The sequence below is a fragment of the Phacochoerus africanus genome, chromosome 15 (assembly GCF_016906955.1).
Source record: "Phacochoerus africanus isolate WHEZ1 chromosome 15, ROS_Pafr_v1, whole genome shotgun sequence".
NCBI classification, from domain to species: Eukaryota; Metazoa; Chordata; class Mammalia; order Artiodactyla; family Suidae; genus Phacochoerus; species Phacochoerus africanus.
Genome location: NC_062558.1, coordinates 122901197 through 122922097, shown reverse-complemented (window position 1 = coordinate 122922097; position 20901 = coordinate 122901197). Strand labels below are relative to the sequence as shown.

Below are 20901 nucleotides of genomic sequence, written 5' to 3'. Positions count from 1 at the left end.
TTTCAGGTTGTTTAATCTTGTTTTTTCAGAATGCCTAATTTGCTATTAGTCCTGTACAAGCGGTGTGTGTGTTAAAAATATCAGACAATGGTTTTATAATCTCTAGATGTTTGTTTGGGTCTTATTATTATTTTTTTTTTTTAGATTTTCCACATGTATAATTAACATGCTCCATCTTTCCTCTACCTTCTTGGACTTATTTAATATAGTTTAAATTATTTTTATGTGTCTTTATTTAGCAGTTTTATCATCTGTCATTTCTGGGACTCTTTCAATTGATTAATTTTCCTCCTCATTATGATCCATTCTCCCATTCTTCCATGCTTCTTTTTGCATTCTGGATTTTTTTTTCTTTTTTCTTTTTCTTTTCTTTTCTTTTATTTTTTGGACCATGCCTGTGGCATGAGGGAGTACCCGGGGCCAGGGATCAAATCAGTGCCACCACAGCAACCTGAGCTGCTGTGGTGACAACACTGGGTCCTTAATCTGCTGCACCACAAGGGAACTCCCTGTTTGATGATTTTTGTTTGAAAGAGAGACTTTTGAACTCTGCCTTGTTGGGTGCTAGGTATTTTTGATTTCCTCTAAGTATTCTTGTGCTTTGCTTTGGGATATTTTGTTCTTGGAAAGCTTCATCCCTTGGGGGCTGTCTTTTAAGATGTTAGGTAGGACTAGAGCAGCATTTACTCTAAGATTAATTTTACGCACTACTGAGGCAAGACTTTTTGAGTTGTGAATCATGAGATTCTCTGATTTGGGGCCCAGGATCACGCCCTATTCCTGGTCCTGCCTGTTCACTGGGTATCTTTTCACTCTGCCTTGTGGGAGTAGGAACATTTCTCTGCCCTGTGCATTCCTTGGTGATTGCCACCTCTGTGTAGATGGTTCTTTGCCTGGCCATGAGTAGCATCCTCCTACTCATGTGTTAGCCCACTGAAGACCAAAGCAGGACTTTTGCAGGTCTCCAGGGCTTCCTCTTTCTCTGGACAGCTCTCTTCCTTCTGGTAATCTACTCTCAACTCCCCGCTGCTTTGGCCTTCCTGGTCTCCCACTTCCATCTCCTAAGCTCAGGAAGTCTGCTGAGCTCCTCCTGGATTACCCTTCTCTGCACTAGAGCCTGGCAACTCTTTCTAGTCCGTAAGCTGAGGCAATCACAGTGCTTACCTCATTTGTTTCCCTTTTCCTTTTGGACCGCTGTCCTGCACTGCTGCCTGTTTTATGTACTTCGCTTGCTCTTGTTGTCTTAGCAGATGAGTAAATTCAGCCCTTGTTGCTACACCTTGACTGGCTAGACTGGACCTGGATTATTATAAATTATTGTGGTTCTGTTGATAAAAGATTGCCAAGGGTGTCACTTGTTTCCAAAACAATTCTCATTAAGTAATCCTAAACACATTGCATTCCACATCTCCTGCAAGTACAGTAAACTCTTGTGCAATGTGTGTTATAGAAGAGTTCCCTGTAGAAGAAGTTTATGTAGGACACCCTAATTTTCCTCTCTGGCTTACCTGTTCATTCCTGTAATGGTCTACTTCACTTCTCATTACTTTCTCTTTAGCAGTGACTTCAAATCCTGCGACTTTCCTCTATTTTCTCCCTTTTCTTTCTCTTTCTCTCTTTTAATTTTATTAGAATAAAATCTACATACAAAGTTGTGTTAACTCTCTTTAATGTCAGAGACTAGTAATCTGTACACACATTTCATTACATGTTGGAACGAGAATTCATCTCATTCTATTCAACACATGCCTTGCGTTCTTAGGTGTGTGTTTGGAGCTAAGGTGTGTCTAGGGGTTGAATAAAGACAGTGTCCTTGATTTCAAGAAGCTCAAAGCCTTTTTTTTTTTTTTTTTTGTCTTTCGTCTTTTTAGGGCCGCACCCACAGCATATGGAGGTTCCCAGGCTAGGGGTCATATCAGAGCTGTAGCCGCTGGCCTATGCCAGAGCCACAGCAACGTGGGATCGGAGCCGCATCTGCGACCTACACCACAGCTCACAGCAACGCCGATCCTTAACCCACTGAGCAAGGCCAGGGATCGAACCTGCAACCTCATCATTCCTAGCCGATTCGTTAACCATTAAGCCATGACAGCAACTCCTCAAAAACTTTTTTTTTTTTTTCAATGAATAACCATTCCTGCTGTTTTGAATTGTTTGGGGATGGATTTATTAACAGAAATTTGCAAGAGAAGGAATTCTTGCTTTTCTTCTCGTTCCTCAGCTTGGACAAGTATTTACTGATGTTTACCATAACAGTGTATGGTAGTATTACCCAAGAAACTGAAGCATTGATGATGAGTTCATGATCTTGTGGAAGAATGACAGAAATTGATAAAAACCCAAGGTGTGGCACCACAGTAAATCTGAGATTTCGCAGGACAGAGTGATTATGATGGGCTGAAGAGATTTGGGGAGGCATGGAGACCTAGTTCAGGAAAGAACCAGAAAATTTAGGGGAGAGTGGTGTGAACATAATTTGGAGTATAGGTGCCCATGGTTTGACTAGGGACAATCTGAGAGGCTCGGAAAAAGTAGAGGCCTATCTGTGCAAGCCTTAGATGCCAGGCTCAGGCATTTGGACTGTGGGCAGCTCTGGATGTTTTTTTGGTGGGTGGACATGGCAGAGATTGTTTAGAAGAGAGGGTTAGGGTTCCCGTGTGCAGAGAGGAGGACTGGTGATAGAGGTGTGAGGGCAGGGACTATGCCTTAACGATCTTTGTATCCTCAGCTGCTAGTTCATACTTAATGCCTGTTGCTTAAGTGCCTGCAAAGGTTATCTTTTTCCTTCTAAATTGCTAATCTCTTGATAACCAATGGCCTTGGCAATGGCACGAGAAATATTGTGAAAGAAATTCTTTGTGCCGCTGGTTATTTTGTTTCAACGACTGAGGGTAGGGACATTTGGACTCAGGCTTTTCCAAGCCTCATTTGTTTCTCTTTTAATTCATTTTCTTTCTTTAAGGCAACTCAGACTCTGGAAAATTACACAGCAGGGCCATTCCTAATCCCCACCTCCCTCATGCTTAATAAATTCTGCAGCGATTTACAAATCTCAAAAAAGGCAGCCCACACCTACACAAGTAAGCCCAGACTGCCCACGTGCACACTCCCAGGAGAGGCTGGCGGAGAACTCCCAGACGAGCGGCGTTCACACAATGCAGACAGGTGCACACACACTCAGTGACTCAGCGCCCAGGCAGAAGCACCGCGCGTTTAGGCAGCACACACTGGACTTGGCCACACGGGCACACTTGTGGGCCCACCTTCTACACTCAGATCCATCCACAGCACGCAAGGCCACCAGCCATCCGAAGAAGCCCCGACCCCTGGCCCTCGCCCGCGGGGAAGCGGCCAGTTCGTGGCTCAGCACGTCACTCCGGGCGCCCGTTGCGTCATCAGGGCGCGACTGGCAGCCGCGCCGGCGGAGAATTGAAGTGCGGGCAGCTGCAGAGCTGAAGCCGGCGGAGCTGCGGGCGCGAGCGGCCGGGGCGGGAGCGGGCTGCGGGAGGCTGCTCAGGCCGGGAGCGCCGGGACAGGTGCGTGGTCGCCCTCTTGCCGAACCCGGCGCGACTCCCGCAAGCTGCCGGAAGGTCCGCTCCCCCAACTACCTGCCTCGAGCTCCCGGGTTCCCCGGAGAAATGGGCCTGGCTCGTGCCCGCGTGGGGGTCGGACTTATTCTCTACCCGGGAGACGCGGCTGCGTCGGGGCTTCTTCTGGGCGGGGGGACAATCCCTGTGGGCTCAGTCCCCAGCGCACCCAAAGGGGACGTGGGGGCTTTGGCGTTGAGAGCAGCTGGTGCTGGGGACCGTCCGACGACAGATGAGCACTGATTGGATTGAGCACTCACCGTGTGTAAGACACTGTGCCAGGCGCCTTATATGTATTATCCAATCCTCCCAGCAACCCGGGAGGTAAGCTTTATCAGATCATGCCCATTTTCCAGATGGGGAAACCAAGGCATGGAAGTTAACTTGTCCAAAGTCTCATAGATGGTAACTCGGATATGTTTGGCTTCAGAGCTGGCCCTCCTGCCTCTATCACTTTTAAAACCCATAGTTGGCTCCCATGAACCGATAGTCTGGCGCCTCCAGGATTTTTATTTATTTATTTATTTATTTATTTCGGTACTTATGGAGCTTGGGACAAACGTAGGGAGGGAGGAATGAGGCGTGGACTTAGCATTGGCGGGAGACTCTTTCCACCTCCTCCCCTCCGCTCATCGCTGGGGCCAGTTTAGTCTTCATTTTCTCAGGCAGTAACCGGCTCCCCCTCTTGTAGCTACATTCTGCACCTGAAACTGATAGAGCTGAGTTTTATTTTGTCATACAGCAGAGTTTTCATGCTAGGTGCGTTGCTTTACAATTCTCTCTACTCGCCTATTACGTTAGATTGTTACTTATGTAACATTGTTAAGGGTGTATATAGTTATGCTGAGGACAACAGTTACCACAGTAAATCCATGTGGGGATTGTAAAGAAATCAGAATCTACCCTCCAAGGAACACTGTTAACCTGGACGTGACCTTTCAAGGTTTTAAAAGACTAATTTAAGGCCAGGTGAGAAATAGCCGAAAGTTAAACATAATTTGAAAAAAAATGAAAAAAAAAACCCATAATTTGAGAGTTTGTTAGAAAATTCTTATATTTTAGGTTAATATATATTTTCTTTATGCAGTGCACTGTTAGTAAATCTTTTTTCCTAGGGTAGGAAAAGGCTTATTGAAAAAATATGAAAGCTTATAAATCAGACGTTTGAAAACAGTGAACTTTTGTTTTAGGGCTTTGCGGATGTATTAAAAGGGTAAATTTTATTTAAAGCAGCACAAAAAAATTAAGAGCTTAATTCAATCTAAGTGGCAAACTTTAGAGGTACCCTCATTACCTTTACCCATTTTACATTGCATAGTACATATGGCGAAAAATTCCAGCACATCATTTTTCAAAATGATGTACTTGCGTGCGTACATGAAACTTTAATTTAATAAATGCATGTCTGTATCCTTGCAGGAGCTATTCAGTTATCAACACAAATGAAATAATTCTTTGTCACATACCTGAAATAAGCTATTATTTATCATTGCAAATTCATAGCTGTTTTGTTCAGGAAGTCTAAAGATACAAATGTTAATTTTTTTTTTTATCAGAATGCAGTTCCTTTATACACATCAAAGTCCATTTCTGCACTTGAACCTAACATGGTGGAAGTCCTCCATAGTTCACTTGATATCCTGTCATGAGTCAACATAATATAGAAGTCAGAATTTTGAGTTCTAATATTTATTCTCTGGACTGCCCATTAACTTCAGTGGTATATATTTTTTGTAGCACATGATTTGGAAGTTACTCTTTGTGACATGGATGAATCTGCACTGACGCTTGGCACAATAGACGTTTCTTATTTGCCAAATTCATCTGAATACAGTATTGGTCGATGTAAGCATGCAAGTGAGGAATGGGTAAGTCTAAGATACAGACTAAAAGCATTCAGCCTAAAGATGTTCGTTTCTGTGTCGTTTATGAAGGTGCAAACATTGGAAGCAACATAAATTCAAATAGAGGTTAATAGCTACAAAAACTTCCTCCAGTTGTTAGAAGGTTTGTTGATGAAGTCTAATATTTAAAAATACTTTTGGTACTCTGTTACTGGAAAGAAGAAAACTTGGGTAGGAAATTTAAGTACTGTGATTGTATTAAAAAGCAGAACACTTTTGGAGGCTCAGTGGTTAACGAATCCGACTAGGAACCATGAGGTTCCGGCTATGAGGTTCGATCCCTGGCCTTGCTCAGTGGGTTAAGGATCCAGCATTGCCGTGAGCTAAGGTGTAGGTTGCAGATGTGGCTTGGATCCTGTGTTGCTGTGGCTCTGGCGTAGGCTGGTGGCTACAGCTCCAATTAGACCCCTAGCCTGGGAACCTCCATATGCCGCAGGATCAGTCCAAGAAATGGCAAAAAGACAAAAAAGACCAAAAAAAAAAAAAAAAAGCAGAACACTTTTGCATAGAAAAAATACCCTATTAGTGATTTTGGGTGATAAAATTATGAGGAGTTTTTTTTTTCTTCTTTCCATATCTGTTTTCCATAATTACATTTCATGTGTGTGTATTTTGTAATGGAAATAAAACCTTATTTTAAAAATTGAGAATGGGAAATTTTAGTATGAATCCCAATCCAAATGCATAATTGTTTTCTCTGTGTCAATATAACATGACATGTTTTAAATATTTCTTGAGCACTGTCTGCTTTAGATAAAAAGTGATGTTGGAGTTTTGGATTTTTTTTGGTTTGTTTTTGAGAATGTTATATCAGTGGAAGTTGAGCATCCAATGAACTCAAAGTTACGAAAAAATCGTTTAGAGCAGAAGAGCAGAGTTTAACCTTAATTGAGTACAGCAGCTATCATTTTCAGTTCTAGACTTTATCTTGTTAGGATAAAGGATTGCTATATGTTTACTTTGTTTTTCATTGAAAGTAAAATATTTATAAGCTATATTATAACAACTTGCTTACTCTGTAATCTTTGTAGTTCTTTTGTGGGAGCGTATGATTTTAGAGGGACTGAGATGAGTTGCTAGCATAGGGCTCTGGGAGTCCGGCATTATTGATCCTGCTACTGTCAGAAGGCTATCTGACCCTTTACAACTTAGTTTTGAAACTTGAATGCCATTTGAGTGTTGCCATGGTGTTCTTGGCTGCTCAGTTTTTGCTTATGCTTTGTTCCAAGTGGCGGTCATGGAGGGAGTATCTTGAATGACAATACCTCTGAGAAATACGTGCAACCAGAAGGAAAATATGTCAGAAGTTTATCTTCTATCTGAAATAGCTTACTTTTAGAGATCAAGTGGGCAAGTTTAATTCTCTTGCCATTCACACACCATTTTTTTTATTATTATTTATTAGGGTGAGTGTGGTTTCAGACCACCTGTCTTCAGATCTGCAACCTTAAAGTGGAAAGAAAGCCTAATGAGCCGGAAAAGGCCCTTTGTGGGACGATGTTGTTATTCCTGTACTCCTCAGAGCTGGGTAAGAATGTTACCTTTCATATCTTTGTTGATGTTTAATCAACACAGTGAAATATGTGACATAGATTTCCAACTTGTATGAATTTTATTATTTTGGAGTCTTAAGGGACTTAACACATTTTTAGAACTTAGGCCCTAGTTTAGAAACTAAATATTCTAAGTGAAGATGTTGACCTGCTTTTTCTTTCCATTGATTAATTCAGTGAATGAATATTGGTCTAATTGTTGATGCCAGGCAGTTTTTTTTTTAAGTTTTCGTTTTAGTATGACTTTAGGGGGAGACTAGATCTTACTTTCAGATAACTCTTCCAAAGAGTTGGTGGGAACCTTCAAGTAACTTCAACATGTTGAACTTTAGCACTCAACATTAAAATCCTAGCAAGATGAGAGAGAGAGAGAAAGAGACAGAGAGCATGTGCTAATGAGCAGGACAGAATACAAAGTAAAGCTGTGGCTTTGCCATGCTCTCCCTTTTGCTAAGTGTCTGTCCCTAGGGGAGAAGGGTAGGGTGTCTGTTGACTCTGTGATAGTGATGGATGTTCACTAAAATATTAGGATGAAGATTCAAGAAAGACTGTGCATGAATTTGTTGCTTGTATTTCGGTGAAAAAACACAAGCCATCCACATTACAGTGTAGTATTGGAGTTGATTGGCTAAGAAGTGTGCTTCTGGGGGCATTTTGCCAGCGGGATGAGTTAGCATAGGAAGGGAGACTCGACCATGGCTGTGTTCTAAGGCAGTGGAGTTCATTGCTTTATAAAAGGTATCCCTGACTGGTAAGCTCTCTCTGGGATGGGCCAGTTATCAGGACATTTAAGTGCCATTTATTAACCCTGCCATTTACAGAGGTTGCTTATAACCTGTGTGAATAGCTAAAAGCGCTGTGTGAATTTTCCACTTAGGATTGACTTGTCAGGAAATAGAATTCTGCATCTGGTGTAAGGAATTTACTAATCTGGGAGAGATTTGTGTGATACCAAAGCAGTCTATGTTACATATTCAGGTCTGCCTAAGAACGTCTCGATAGAAATACTTTCCTCTTAAATCACAGGTGCCTTGTTGCAAGAATTTGGTAGAGGTGAAGGATCATGGAAATTTCTAATCTAGGAGTAAGGCCAGTTCAGATTAATAGGTCAGGAGAAATAAAGACTTGAATAGAAGATCATGTGGCTTTTCTTTTTAGATCTAGCATCTCAACCTAATTCTAATTTTGACTGCCTAAAAGATCAAAACAATACCTTAACTCTAATGTGTTCTTCAGTCAGAAGAGGGTATAGGGGATTATTTGGTGGTGGTGATGGTTTGGGGGTAGGGGTAGGTGAGTAGTATAACAGATAATTGATTTTCACCTAAACATAGTACCTGACAGAGCTGAACTTGATCTTATATTCTTCCATGGCATGCATATTTAAAATAACTTTTGTTTTGTAATACTTTTATATATTTTTTTATTTTTGTCATTTGCTGCCTTCTCTTTGAAATCTATTTTCTGTTTCTCAAAAGCAGTATCACAAGTATTTTTACATCTTTTGTTTAGGGTGCATTAGGCTTTCTTAGCATTTACTTATGGAAAGTTTGCCTTTTTGCTGACATTGTTAAAGTTATGGACTTTCTCTTTTTAGCAGAGCTATTTCTGGATTTTCTTTCAAGATTGCCTGTACAGAGGGTGACCTTTAGTCATACATTTTTCTCATTAAGTAGACAGTCATTTTAGGGGAATAGAGAGACCACACTCATTGAAGCAAAACCTGGGATTGAATCCTAAACTTCTGCCAGCCTCAATTTTCCTATCTATAAAATGGGGATAATAATTCCATGTGTCAGGATTATTGGGGGATTTAGTAATCTCACAATAACTGCATTGTACTTAACATCAATTTTTTTGTATTTTGGAAACCCTGAGATATCCACTTTTCCTATCAATGGCTTAAGCTGTCTGTGACTTTAACTCTTTTTGGTCGGGGGTGGGAGTGGGGCAGGAAAGGGAGAGGCTTTGTCCTTTGCAAAGTGCCGATGATTAATTTTGAGTTTGTAACCTTTTTTGAAGGCAAAAAATTTACTTTTTTAATAAAAAAACAAATTAAAAGGAATTGAAGATGAAATATAATGTGCTAATGACATAATTGTTTACATTTACCTGTTTTTTTACTTTTAACATTTTTTATTATAGTTGATTTACAGTGTTCTGCCAATTTCTGCTGTACAGCAAAGTGACCCATTTATACATCTACCTATTTACATTCTTTTTCTCACATTATCCTCCATTCTGATCCATTACAAGTGATTGGATATAGTTGCCCATCCACTCCAAATGCAACAGTTTTCATCTATTAACCCCAGACCCCCAATCCATCCCCCTTCTCCCTGGCAAACACAAGTCGGTCCTCCATGACCGTGATCTGCTTCTGTTTTATAGATAGATCATTTGTGCCATATTTTAGACTCCACATACAGGTGATATGACATGGTGTCTGTCTTTCTCTTTCTGCCTTATATTTCACTCAGTATCAGAGTCTCTAGTTCCATCCATGTTGCTGAAAATGGCATTAGTTTGTCCTTTTCTATGGCTGAGTACTATTCCATTGTATATATGTACCATGTCTTCTTAATCCATTCATCTGTTCTTGGACATTTAGGTTGTTTCCATGTCTTGGCTACTGTGAATAGTGCTGCAGTGAACATATGGGTGCATGTGTCTTCTTCAGTGAAAGTTTTATGTGGGTATATGCCCAGGAGTGGAATTGCTGAGTCATATGGTAGTTCTAGCTTTCTGAGGTATTTCTATACTGTTTTCCATAGGGATTGTACCAATTTACATTCCTACCAGCAGTGAAGGAGGGTTGCCTTTTCTCCATATCCTCTCCAGCATTTGTTAATGATGACTTGTTGTTTGTTGACTTGTTAATGATGGCCACTCTAACTGGTGTGAGGTGATACCTCATTGTTTTGGTTTGCATTTCTCTAATGATTAGTGATGTTGAACATTTTTTCACGTGCCTGCTGGCCATCTGTATGTCTTCTTTGGAGAAATACCTGTATTTACGTCTTCTGCCCATTTTTCAATTGGGTTGTTTGTTTTTTTGTTGTTGTTGGGTTGTATGAGTAGTTTGTATATTTTGGAGATTAAACCTTTGTTGGTTGAGTCATTTGCAAAAATTTTCTCCAATTCTGTGGGTTGTCTTTTCGTTTCTTAATGGTTTCCTTTGCTGTGCAGAAGCTTTTGAGTTTAATTAGGCCCCATTGGTTTATTTTTGTCTTTATTGTCATTATTCTAGGAGGTGGATCGAACAAGAAGTTGCTGTGATTTATGTTAAAGAGCATTCTGCCTATGTTTTCTTCTAGGAGTTTTATAGTATCTGGCCTTACATTTAGGTCTTTAATCCATTTTGAGTTTTTTTTGGGGTATGGTGTTAGGAAAAAAAGTGCTTTTCAATGAAACATCATTTTTCATCTCAGATTTTTGAAGCAATGCCTAACTTAATGCTTAATTATAAAAATCTTCAAGAGCTAGTACTGTGAATCATTCACCAGCAATCTAGTTGTGTATTTATGTCCATATTTATTTCGTTTTATGTAGGATAGATTTTTCAACCCCAGTATCCCATCTTTGGGTTTGCGGAATGTTATTTACATCAATGAAACTCACACAAGGTAAAGAGAAATTTTTTATACTCTAATGTATTTCAAGAGAAAACTCTATAATAACCAGTTAATGTACTCTAATATGAGTCTTTTATGTTTTTTAGTTAATAGAGTATTAACTTCTGACATAAGAGCCTTTATCTAAAAATTGGAACCTAAGAGACCTGTTACTATTCCACTGCTGTAATTATCTAATGTTTTTGTTAGAGTGTAGATAGCATTTAGAACTTTCTCTATTCATATATTAATGTTGCAGCTGAAATGTGCCAAAATGTGATAAAGATTTGTCTGAGGAGAGGTGTAGGTTGAAAGTCTTATGATTATTATTTTATACTTTAAAAAAGTATAACTTTTTGAAATCTGCCTAATCTGTAGAGTTTTAGAAGACATTTTCCTCTATTGAGCAAATTTTCTTTGATTTATTATTAGCTTAAGGCTGTTCTTAGAATTCTTACTTCCAAATTCCAGGCATAGGAGGATGGCTTCTAGGTGTCAGGGTGAGAGAAAAGAGGCTTTGTTCTGAGAGAATCTAGGCTAGGGGATAAGGGAGGAGGGTGAGTGTCTGCGAGGCAAGAGAGAAATTGCAGCCAAAAGTGCTACCAGACCTTCTAATCCTCTGAGTAAATGTCTGGAGTAGGTAAGTAGTAGGCTCAGGGGATGAGAAATACATGACATTCCATGGAAAAACTGATCTAAGAAATCAAATACTTAAATTTTAAGTCTTTCCGATGTTACTGCTCATATTTTGATGATGAGATTATAAATGAGCCTGACAAAACTTGCGTATATATTAGTTTTTATTTTTAATAGAACTAGAGTCAAGGGACACGTTTTTTCCTAATTTCCGTGCTCCCCTTCCCTCTCTCTCCTGCGCTCTCGCTCTCTCGCTCTCTTAAGTTTAAAGGAAAGAGGAGAAATGTTTTTCCCTTTGGATCACATGATTAAGATCCTAAGAAAAGGATTCCATTGTGTCTCTTCTTTATGTAAGTAGATATTTTAGATGCAGAATGGAGGAATTCATTTGTTGTCAAGTGGAGTAGTTAAGGAAAAAAGCATGTAAAAGATGTGATACACACACATACACACAAACACACAACTTTTTAGCATATTGCCCAGTCAATATGTAACTTTTCAGTGTAGCAAGCTACCTGTGCAGTTGAGTTGGCTCTTTTGCTCTTCTTAGGGTTGCATGAAGCAAAGCATATGCATTTTACAAACACACACACACACACACACACACAGCTTTCAGTCAGTTGCAAAGAGATTTCATCAAGAGTTTGGACTTTGTGTATTCCAGGAATAATTTTAAAAATGTTCACTGATGGAAGAGTTTAGAATTAAATGCTTAACATATTGGGCCAAGTTTTCAGAGAAATGAGATAAAAGCAAAGAGGAAGAAAAGAATGTTAATGCAAGAAGGAGAGATGAAAGAACAGGTGATTTGTAAACGGTTCTTCCTCATCTTGCTTTTCCTTCAGCTGTAGACTTTTTGGATCTTTTAGAATAAATTTATAATTGAAATCTTCTACTGTCTATATGAGTATAATTATGGAAGAAATGATAATGAGGCATTATGTAATTATTACAGATGGTTTCAAATTGCCTAATAAAAGTTTGTAACATTCTTATTCTGAGACCCTTGGCCTTACTTGCTATCCATATAACATAGACACTGTCACTGATGGGAGTGTGTCCTATCCTTAGGAATGTTGACTGTGTTAAAAAAACAAAAACAAACAAACAAAAAATGCCAAGAACTTTTGGCTTCATAAGCCCAGAATACAAATATTCAGACGCTTGTCTAGTCACCCTTGCCTCAACTAATCAGCCTTATCAATTCAATTTGAGAGCCAGTGATCACCTTAGGAGAACACAAAATAACAGTATAAGAATTAGCCCTTCATGGTAGGCGAAGACTTCCAAATTATCTTTTATAGCCCATAGCTGTAAGCTATGTAACTTATATGTAGTTTAAATTTTAGCTGAAGGTACATGAAAGAAATTAGAAATAAAATTGCCTAGCATCCTGAAGTAAGGAGAATTTGCTATAAGAGAACCTTAAATGTCGGGAATAGGTGAAACAAGGATTTATTTTTATAGGAGGGAAACCACTGTGTAATTTAAGTAACCTATTTTCGGTATCCCTAGGGTACTTCGATGATAAATCATTTTCACATTTCAGGCACCGAGGATGGCTGGCAAGACGTCTTTCTTACGTGCTTTTCATTCAAGAGCGAGATGTCCATAAAGGCATGTTTGCCACCAACGTGACTGAAAACGTACTGAATAGCAGTAGGTAAGGGCAGGACGCCGTTGCCACAGGCCATGGCAGTGGGGAAGTGGTTTCCTTTATTAACTTTTAGATTGTCCGGGACTCTGTCTCAGGAGGTGTTTGTGCTTCCATATGGTAAATGTTAAAGCTCCAGAGGAAAACAAGGAAAGGCAAGGAACAGGTGGTGCTGGTGCCATGTGGGGATAGCAGTCTTGTACTATGCATTAATAATTGAATGAGCTTCTAATATATGAAAGGCGAGTTGGAGTTCAGGGATGCACATATTTTCAGAGTCCTCTGTTAAGTTTTCTGTAATATCGATGTTTGTGCAATGCATTTCCTATTTGATAGCCAGAAGAGAGGTGAGTTTGCTATTTCTGTCAAACACTTATTAAGCACCTAGGCATGAATTCTTGTCTTTAGAAAGTCATGATTAGGAAGTTCCCATTGTTGACTCAGCGCGCATTACGAACCCAACTAGTATCCATGAGGATGCAGGTTGGATCCCTGGCCTCGTTCAGTGGGTTAAGGATCCGGCATTTCTGTGAGCTGTGTTGTAGGTTGCAGATCTGATTCAAATCCCACGTGGCTGTGGTGGTGGCTGTGGTATAGGCTGGCAGTTGCAGCTCCAATTCCATCCCTAGCCTGGGAACTTACATATGCCACAGGTGCAGCTCTAAAAAGAAAGTGGGGAAATAAATTGTCATGAAGCTTAGCCATCAGACTATGGGAGTTTGGGTGAAGGTTGGTTTCTATTCCACCTTATTGTTGTGGCCCATGTTAGGTATCTGCCTGGATTTGGGGAGCTGGAGACCAGAGTGGACAGAAGGATGCTTAGAAATGCAGGTCCAATGATGTGGTTTTTAAGGACTGAATAGGAGTGGCGCATAGTAAATATTTATTGAATGATTGAGTAAATAGTTGAAATGGAGATGTAATTATTGTGTGAATTACTTAGGAAAACATCCTTGGCTGTATTGAAAATTTGCTCTTCTAGGAGTAGACTTAGGGATGGTGCACCAGTGTCCTGTGGAAGTGGTCTCTTTGTATTAGTGAGTGATGAGGCTCTTGGAGTCTTGCTGTACTCTAGACTAAAATCAGCAACAGCAGGAGAAAACAATTATTTGAAACTCTCCTAGATTATTATATGTTCTGTTTTCCAGGTAAAACCCCTCAAGTATGTTTCATCCCATCTAGATATTTTGAGTAGTGACTAGAATTTTAGAAGTAATTTAAGGAGATTTAGGCCTCATGCGTTCTTGCCTGAGTCATGTGGAATGTTTACAAGACTGGATTAAATCTTCCCTTTTACCTTACTGCTTACTGGTCTGTGCTGCTTAAATCTTGAGCTGTGCCTTTTTAAAATTACTGGTTTGATTTGGAAGGCACTTGTAAGTATTTATATCTCGTTTTGATCCCTCCTAGAGAGTTTTACAAATAGTTCCACTAATAGAGCCACAATGTAAATGAATAATAAATTCGTCCTTCAAAGAAAGCTCACACATTACTTTGGCAGTGGGCTTTGGATACCTCTGAATTAGATGCCTAAAGGGATAATCTGCCTTTTCTTCCCTTCTGCCAGGGTATAACTTTGTGTCACTCACAGCATAACTGGAACATTCAAATTAACGTAGCTGTAACCTAGTGAATTTGAATTGAAATTTTAAATCTGCCTTCCAGCTTTCCTAAGGATTCATTGATTTAGGAATATAATATCCCAGATATTTAATAGGCAGCCAAAGAAAGCACGTCTAACTTGTGCTTATTCTCTTATGTTATCACATTTAAAAGAGAAAGTACATTTTGTTTTGTAATTTATATATATATATATAGTTTAGAAAATAATATAGAATGTAGCATAGAACCATTTATGTCATCTGTCTTTCCATTTTGAAATCAGAGTACAAGAGGCAATTGCAGAAGTGGCTGCTGAATTAAACCCTGATGGTTCTGCTCAGCAGCAGTCAAAAGCGGTCAATAAAGTGAAGAAGAAGGCCAAAAAGATCCTTCAAGAAATGGTTGCCACTGTCTCACCGGCAATGATCAGGTATCAAAAGACAAAGCAAAAAACTTTGAACAAGAGCCATCCTGTTTTGAGCAGATAGGACTAAATCACTGGACTTTCTTTTCCCAGCCCAATGCTCTCAGTCTATTTTGATGTTAAAACCAACTCCTCTTTACATTCTTTTTTTTTTTTTTTTTGCTTTTTAGGGCCGAATCCATGACATATGGAGGTTCCCAGCTAGAAGTCAGATTGGAGCTGTAGCTGCTGGCCTGCACCAGAGCCACAGCAACACAGGATCTGAGCCACATCTGCAACCTACACCACAGCTCATGGCAACGCTGGGTCCTTAACCCACTGATCAAGGCCAGGGATTGAACCTTTGTCTTCATGGATGCTAGTCAGGTTCATTAGCCTCTGAGCCATGACAGGAACTCCTCCTCTTTACATTCTTATTTAACCTTCATGAAGTAGCACTTGGGAAGCTTCAAGGTGCCTTAATCCTTGTTAATTGGTAGCAGCCGTAACATTAGTGCTAACCTCTCTCCAGGCTAGTTGTGAGCCAGGTTTCACATGCCCCTGTCTTTTTTAATTTGCTTTCAGTTTTATTGAAATATAGTTGACACACAGCGCTGTGTAATTTTTAGGTGTATAGCATAGTGCTTTGACTTATATACATCATGAAATGACTACCGCAATGAATTTAGAGAACATTCATCTCATAGATACAAAATTAAGATATAGAATGAAGAGTTCTCGTTGTGGCACAGTAGTTAACGAACCCGACTAGGAACCATGAGGTTGTGGGTTCCATCCCTGGCCTTGCTTGGCGGGTTAAGGATCCAGCATTGCCATGAGCTGTGGTGTAGGTCGCAGATGTGGCTCGGATCCCCAGTTGCTGTGGCTCTGGCGTAGGCTGGCGTCTACAACTCTGATTAGACCCCTGGCCTGGGAACTTCCATATGCCACAGGAGTGGCCCTAGAAAAGGCAAAAAGACAAAAAAAAAAGATACAGAATGAAATTTTTTTCCTTGTGATGCAAGCTCTTAGGATTTACTCTCCTCACAATTTTCATGTGTAACATATATCAGGGTCAATTATATTTATCCTATTTATGTTACATTCTTAGTACTTATTTATCTTACAACTGGAAGGTTGTATCTTTTGACCACCTTCATCCAGTGTGTGTCCCCAGGCCCTCCATGCCCTGCCTCTGATAACCACAAATCCGATCTCTTTTTCTGAGTTTGTTTGTTTTGGAAGTGTAATTGACTTACAACAGTATGTTATTTCCCTTACACAACATAGTTGATTTGATTCGGTATTTCTATGCATTTCAAAATGATCAGTGCCAAGTTTAGTTATGATCTGTCAGCGTGTAAAGATATCACATGGTTATTGACTGTTTTCCCGACACTGTGCTTTTCATACTTGTGACTCATTTATTTTACTACTAGAAGTTTGTACCGATTAATCTCCCTCACCTATTTCTTACCTCTCCACCCACTTCTCCTCTAGCAACCATATGTTTGGTTTTTGTATCTGTAACTCAGTTTCTGTTTCGTTATGTTTATTCTTTTGTTTTGATTTTTAGATTCCACATGTAAGTGAAATTATACAGTATTTGTCCTTCTCTGGCTTTTTTCACTTAGCATAATACTCCTGAGATCCATCCATGTTGTCACAAATGGCAAAATTTCATCCGTTTTTTTATGGCTGAGTAATATTCCATTACGTGTTTGTGGGTGTGTGCGTATGTCCACCACATCTTCTTTATCTGTTCATCTGTTGATGGGTACTTAGGTTGCTTCCATATCTGGGCTGTTGTAAACCATGCTGCAGTGAACATAGCGGGGGCATGTATGGTTTCTAATTAATGTTTCACTTTCTTCAGGTAAATAACACAGGAGTGGAGTTGCTGGGTTAGATGGCAGTTCTATTTTTAATATTTTTGAGGACTCTCCATACTGTTTTCCATAGTAGCTGCCCCAATTTACATTCCTACCAACAATGCATAAGGGTTCCCTTTTCTCTACATTCTCTCACATTTATTATTTCTTCTCTTTTTGATAACAGCCATTCTGACAGGTATGAGGTGATTCCTCACTGTGGTTTTGATTTGTATTCCCTGATGGTTTGTGATGTTGAGTGTCTTTTCATGTGCCTACTGGCCATCCATATATCTTTGGAAAAATATTATCCAAGAGTTCCCCTGTGGCTCAGAGGGTTAAAGATTCAGCATTGTCACTGTTATAACTCTGGTTACAGCTGTGGCTTGGGCTCGATCCCTGGCCTGGGAACTTCTGCATGCTCCCCACAAACAAATGTCTATTCAGATCCTCTGCCCATTTTTTAATTAGATTGTTTATTTTTTTGATGTTGAGTTGTGTGAGTTTCTTGTATATTTTGGGTATTAACTCCTGATTAGGTGTATTTTGCAAATATCTTCTCCCATTCAGTAGGTAGCCTTTTTGTTTTGTTGATAGTTTCTTCACTCCAAAAAAGCTTTTCATTTGATGTATTCCCATTTGTTTTTTTTTGTTTTTTTTTTTTTTGCTTTTGTTTCCTTTGCCTGAGGAAACAGATCCAAAAAAATATTGTTAAGACTGATGTCAAAATGCGTACTGCTTATGTTTTCTTCAAAAAGTTTTATGGTTTCAGGTCTTAGATTTAAGTCTTTAATCCATTTTGAGTTTATTTTTGTGCATGGTGTGAGAGAGTAGCTCAGTTTGATTTTTTTGGCATGTAGCTGTTCAGTTTTCCCAGCACCATTTACTGCAGAGACTCTTTCCCCTATTATGTATTTTTTTCATCTACTGTCATAGATCAATTGCCCATGTAATTGTAGGTTCCTTTCTGGGTTCTCTCTTCTGTTCCATTGATGTGTGTGTCTTTTTATGCCAGTAACACACTATCTTGATTATTGTAGCTTTGTAAGATAGTTTGAAATCAGAGAGCGTAATGCCTCCACCTTTGTTCCTCTTAAGGTTGTTTTGGCTGTTTGGATTCTTTGGTTTCTGTACAAATTTTAGAATTATTTATTCTGGTTCTGTGAAAAATGCCATTGGCATTTTGATAGAGATTATATTGAATCTATAGATTGCCTTAGGTAGTTATAGTCATTTTAGTAATATTCTTCCAATCTGTGAGCATAATGTGTCTTTCCATCTGCTTGTGTTATTTTCAGTTTCTTTCATGAGTGTCTTACAGTTTTCTAAGTACAGGTATTTTAGTTGCTTGGTTAGATTTATTCCTAGATATTTCATTCTTTTTGATACATTTGTAAATGGGATTGTTTTCTTAATTTCCTTTCTGAAAGTTCATTGTTAGAGTATAGAAACATGACTGATTTCTGTGTATTAATTTTGTATACTGCAGCTGTACCAAATTCATTGTTGAGCTCTAATGGTTTTTTGGTGGCATCTTTTTCTTCTTATCATGTCATCTGCAAACAGTGACACTTTCACTTCTTCCTTTCCACTTTGGATTCCTTTTATTTATTTTTGTTTTCTGATTGCTGTGGCTAGGATTTTCAATACTGTGTTGAATAAAAGTGACAAGAGAGGGCATCCTGATCCTGTTCCTGATCTTAGAGAAAATGTTTTCAGCTTTTCATTGTTGAATATGATCTTAGCTGTGGGCTTGCCATTTATGGCCTTTCTTATGTTGAGGTATGTTCCCTTTATATCCACTTTATTGATAGGTTTTATCATAAATGACTGTTGAATTGTCAAGAGCTTTTTCTATATCTACTGAGATGATCTTATGATTTTTATTCTTTGACCTGTTAATGTGATGTCTCACATTGATTTACAAATTTTGATCCATCCCTGCATCCTGGGATAAATTTCACTTGATCAGAGTATGATGCTTTTAATGTATTGTTGAATTTGGTTTGCTAATATTTCGTTTAGGATTTTTGCTTCTGTGTTCATCGCTGATACTTGCCTATGATTTTCTTGTATTGTGATGTCTTTGGTTTTGGTATCAGGCTCATAGGAAGAGCAGGATGCAAAAGTCTTCTGTTCTTTTGTTCTGTTCAAACTACCTATGAAGTTTTTTGGACTTGTATGAGGAGAATATGTGTCAACTCTTCTCTGAATGTTTGGTAGAATTCATCTTTGAAGTCATCTGTTCCTGGACTTTTTGTTTGTTGGGAATTGTTTAAATTACTGACTCAATTTCATTCCTGTCTATTGGTCTGTTCATATTTTCTGTTTCTTCTTGGTTCAGTCTTGGGAGATTGTACATTTCTAGGAATTTTTCTACTTTTTCTAGATTGTCCATTTTATTTGCATATAATTGTTTGTGGTAATCTTGTGTGATTCTTTCTGTGGTGTTGGTTGTAACTTTTCTTTTTTCATTTCTGATTTTGTTTATTTTGAGCCCTCTCTTTTTTTCTTGATGAGTTTACACATGCCCATGACTTAAAGGAATGATTTGTATGCAGTGGAGGGATCACTCTACTCAGCTAAATATTTGCTTGATCATTTGCTTCTGAAATATATAGTATGCAATCAGAGTGAAATGTAAGATTTTAGTACATATAAATGGATGCTTCTATAAGTAATATATAGGTGAAGTCAGTTTTTTAGGTCCACAATTCAGATATACACATACATGCACATGTGCTCATATGTGAAATCAATTATAGTCACTCTCAGGTTGTAGGTTCAAATGTTTATAGACAAATGTCAGCTATATATGTTTATATGTTTATATATATGTGTGCATATACATGAAATAATTTTTTTTTAACTTTCAGACTAACTGGATGGGTGCTGCTAAAACTGTTCAACAGCTTCTTTTGGAATATTCAAATTCACAAGGGTCAACTTGAGATGGTTAAAGCTGCAACTGAGGCAAGAATGTGAATCTTTCATTCTGTTTTCTCCACATTTGCAGAGTTATTTTGGAATTCTTTTGGAAATGTTCTCTTGTATACTGTTGTGGATTCCCATACATTTGAAAGATTTTCCCCATGTGAGATAATTATAGTAGCTCTGAATTTGGGGAGGATAAGTGGGGTAAAGGAGAACCTACCAGGAATATGCAGGATTCCTTTTGTAAGTTACCTTGCAGTAACTCTGAAAATCAGTTACAACAATCCTTGTTTTGTAAATGAAAAAATAAAGACATATAAAGGTTGGGAAATTGTCGTTAAGGCATGGTTAGTAAATCACTTGCCCAGGATTTCAAACCAAACCTAGCTTGTCTCCAAAACCTATGTTCTTTTTATAAGATTAGGGCTTCCTCTCAGAAGATAGTAAACTGTACTTTAACTTTTTGTGTGTGTGTCTTCTTGTCTTTTTATTTTATTTTTTGTCTTTTTGCCTTTTCTAGGGCTGCTCTTATGGCATATGGAGGTTCCCAGGCTAGGGGGCTAATCGGAGCTACCGCTGCTGGCCTACACCAGAGCCACAGCAACATGGGATCCAAGCCGCATCTGCAACTTACATCAAGCTCACGGCAATGCCAGATCCCTAACCCACTGAGCAAGGCCAGGGATCGAACCCGAAACCTCATGGTTCCTAGTCAGATTTGTTAACCACTGCGCCACAACGGGAACTCCACTTTTTGTCTTTTTAGAGCTGCACCTGAGGCATATGGAGGTTCCCAGACTAGGGGTCTTATTAGTAGCTACAGCTGCTGGCGTATGCCACAGCCACAGCCATGCCAGATCCGAGCCATGTCTGTGACCTACACCACAGCTCACGGCAACGCCGGATCCTTAACCTACTGAGCAAGGCAAGGGATTGAACCCGCAACCTCATGGTTCCTAGTCAGATTCATTTCTTTTGTGCCACAAAGGGAACTCTCAACTTGAATTTGTGATTGCCCGTCTCCTTCCTTGATTATTTTGTTGCTCTAATTTTTTTAGGTAGATAATATTAAATTGAAAGAAGTTCTTATTATTGAAAAATGTTTTTAAGGAATAAGTCACTAATTCACTTGTGTTTTGAGTG

General features: G+C 39.1%; 2 protein-coding genes across 3 annotated transcripts in view; both read left to right on the top strand.

The window, feature by feature from the left end:
* Positions 1-20901, top strand: part of GPAM (glycerol-3-phosphate acyltransferase, mitochondrial) — a 70082-nt gene that overhangs the window by 26242 nt on the left and 22939 nt on the right. Inside the window, exons 1-7 of one of the 2 annotated variants that reach the window (XM_047760607.1) lie at positions 3404-3536; positions 5325-5455; positions 6897-7019; positions 10597-10670; positions 12844-12957; positions 14834-14980; positions 19701-19797. In XM_047760607.1, coding sequence (XP_047616563.1) covers positions 5354-5455; positions 6897-7019; positions 10597-10670; positions 12844-12957; positions 14834-14980; positions 19701-19797 — 657 coding nt within the window. In that variant the 5' untranslated portion in view covers positions 3404-3536; positions 5325-5353. Of the gene's footprint in view, positions 1-3403; positions 3537-5324; positions 5456-6896; positions 7020-10596; positions 10671-12843; positions 12958-14833; positions 14981-19700; positions 19798-20901 lie in introns of those variants that run through there. The other variant, XM_047760609.1, reaches the window with a different exon arrangement.
* On the top strand, positions 3156-4588 carry LOC125115897 (uncharacterized). Its single transcript, XM_047760610.1, has one exon. The coding sequence runs from the start codon at positions 3156-3158 to the stop codon at positions 3828-3830; it is 675 nt and encodes a 224-aa protein (XP_047616566.1). The 3' UTR covers positions 3831-4588.

Bases quoted from the DNA above. Each gene is read 5' to 3' on its own strand.
- LOC125115897 (XM_047760610.1), top strand. From the start codon at position 3,156: ATGCAGACAGGTGCACACACACTCAGTGACTCAGCGCCCAGGCAGAAG.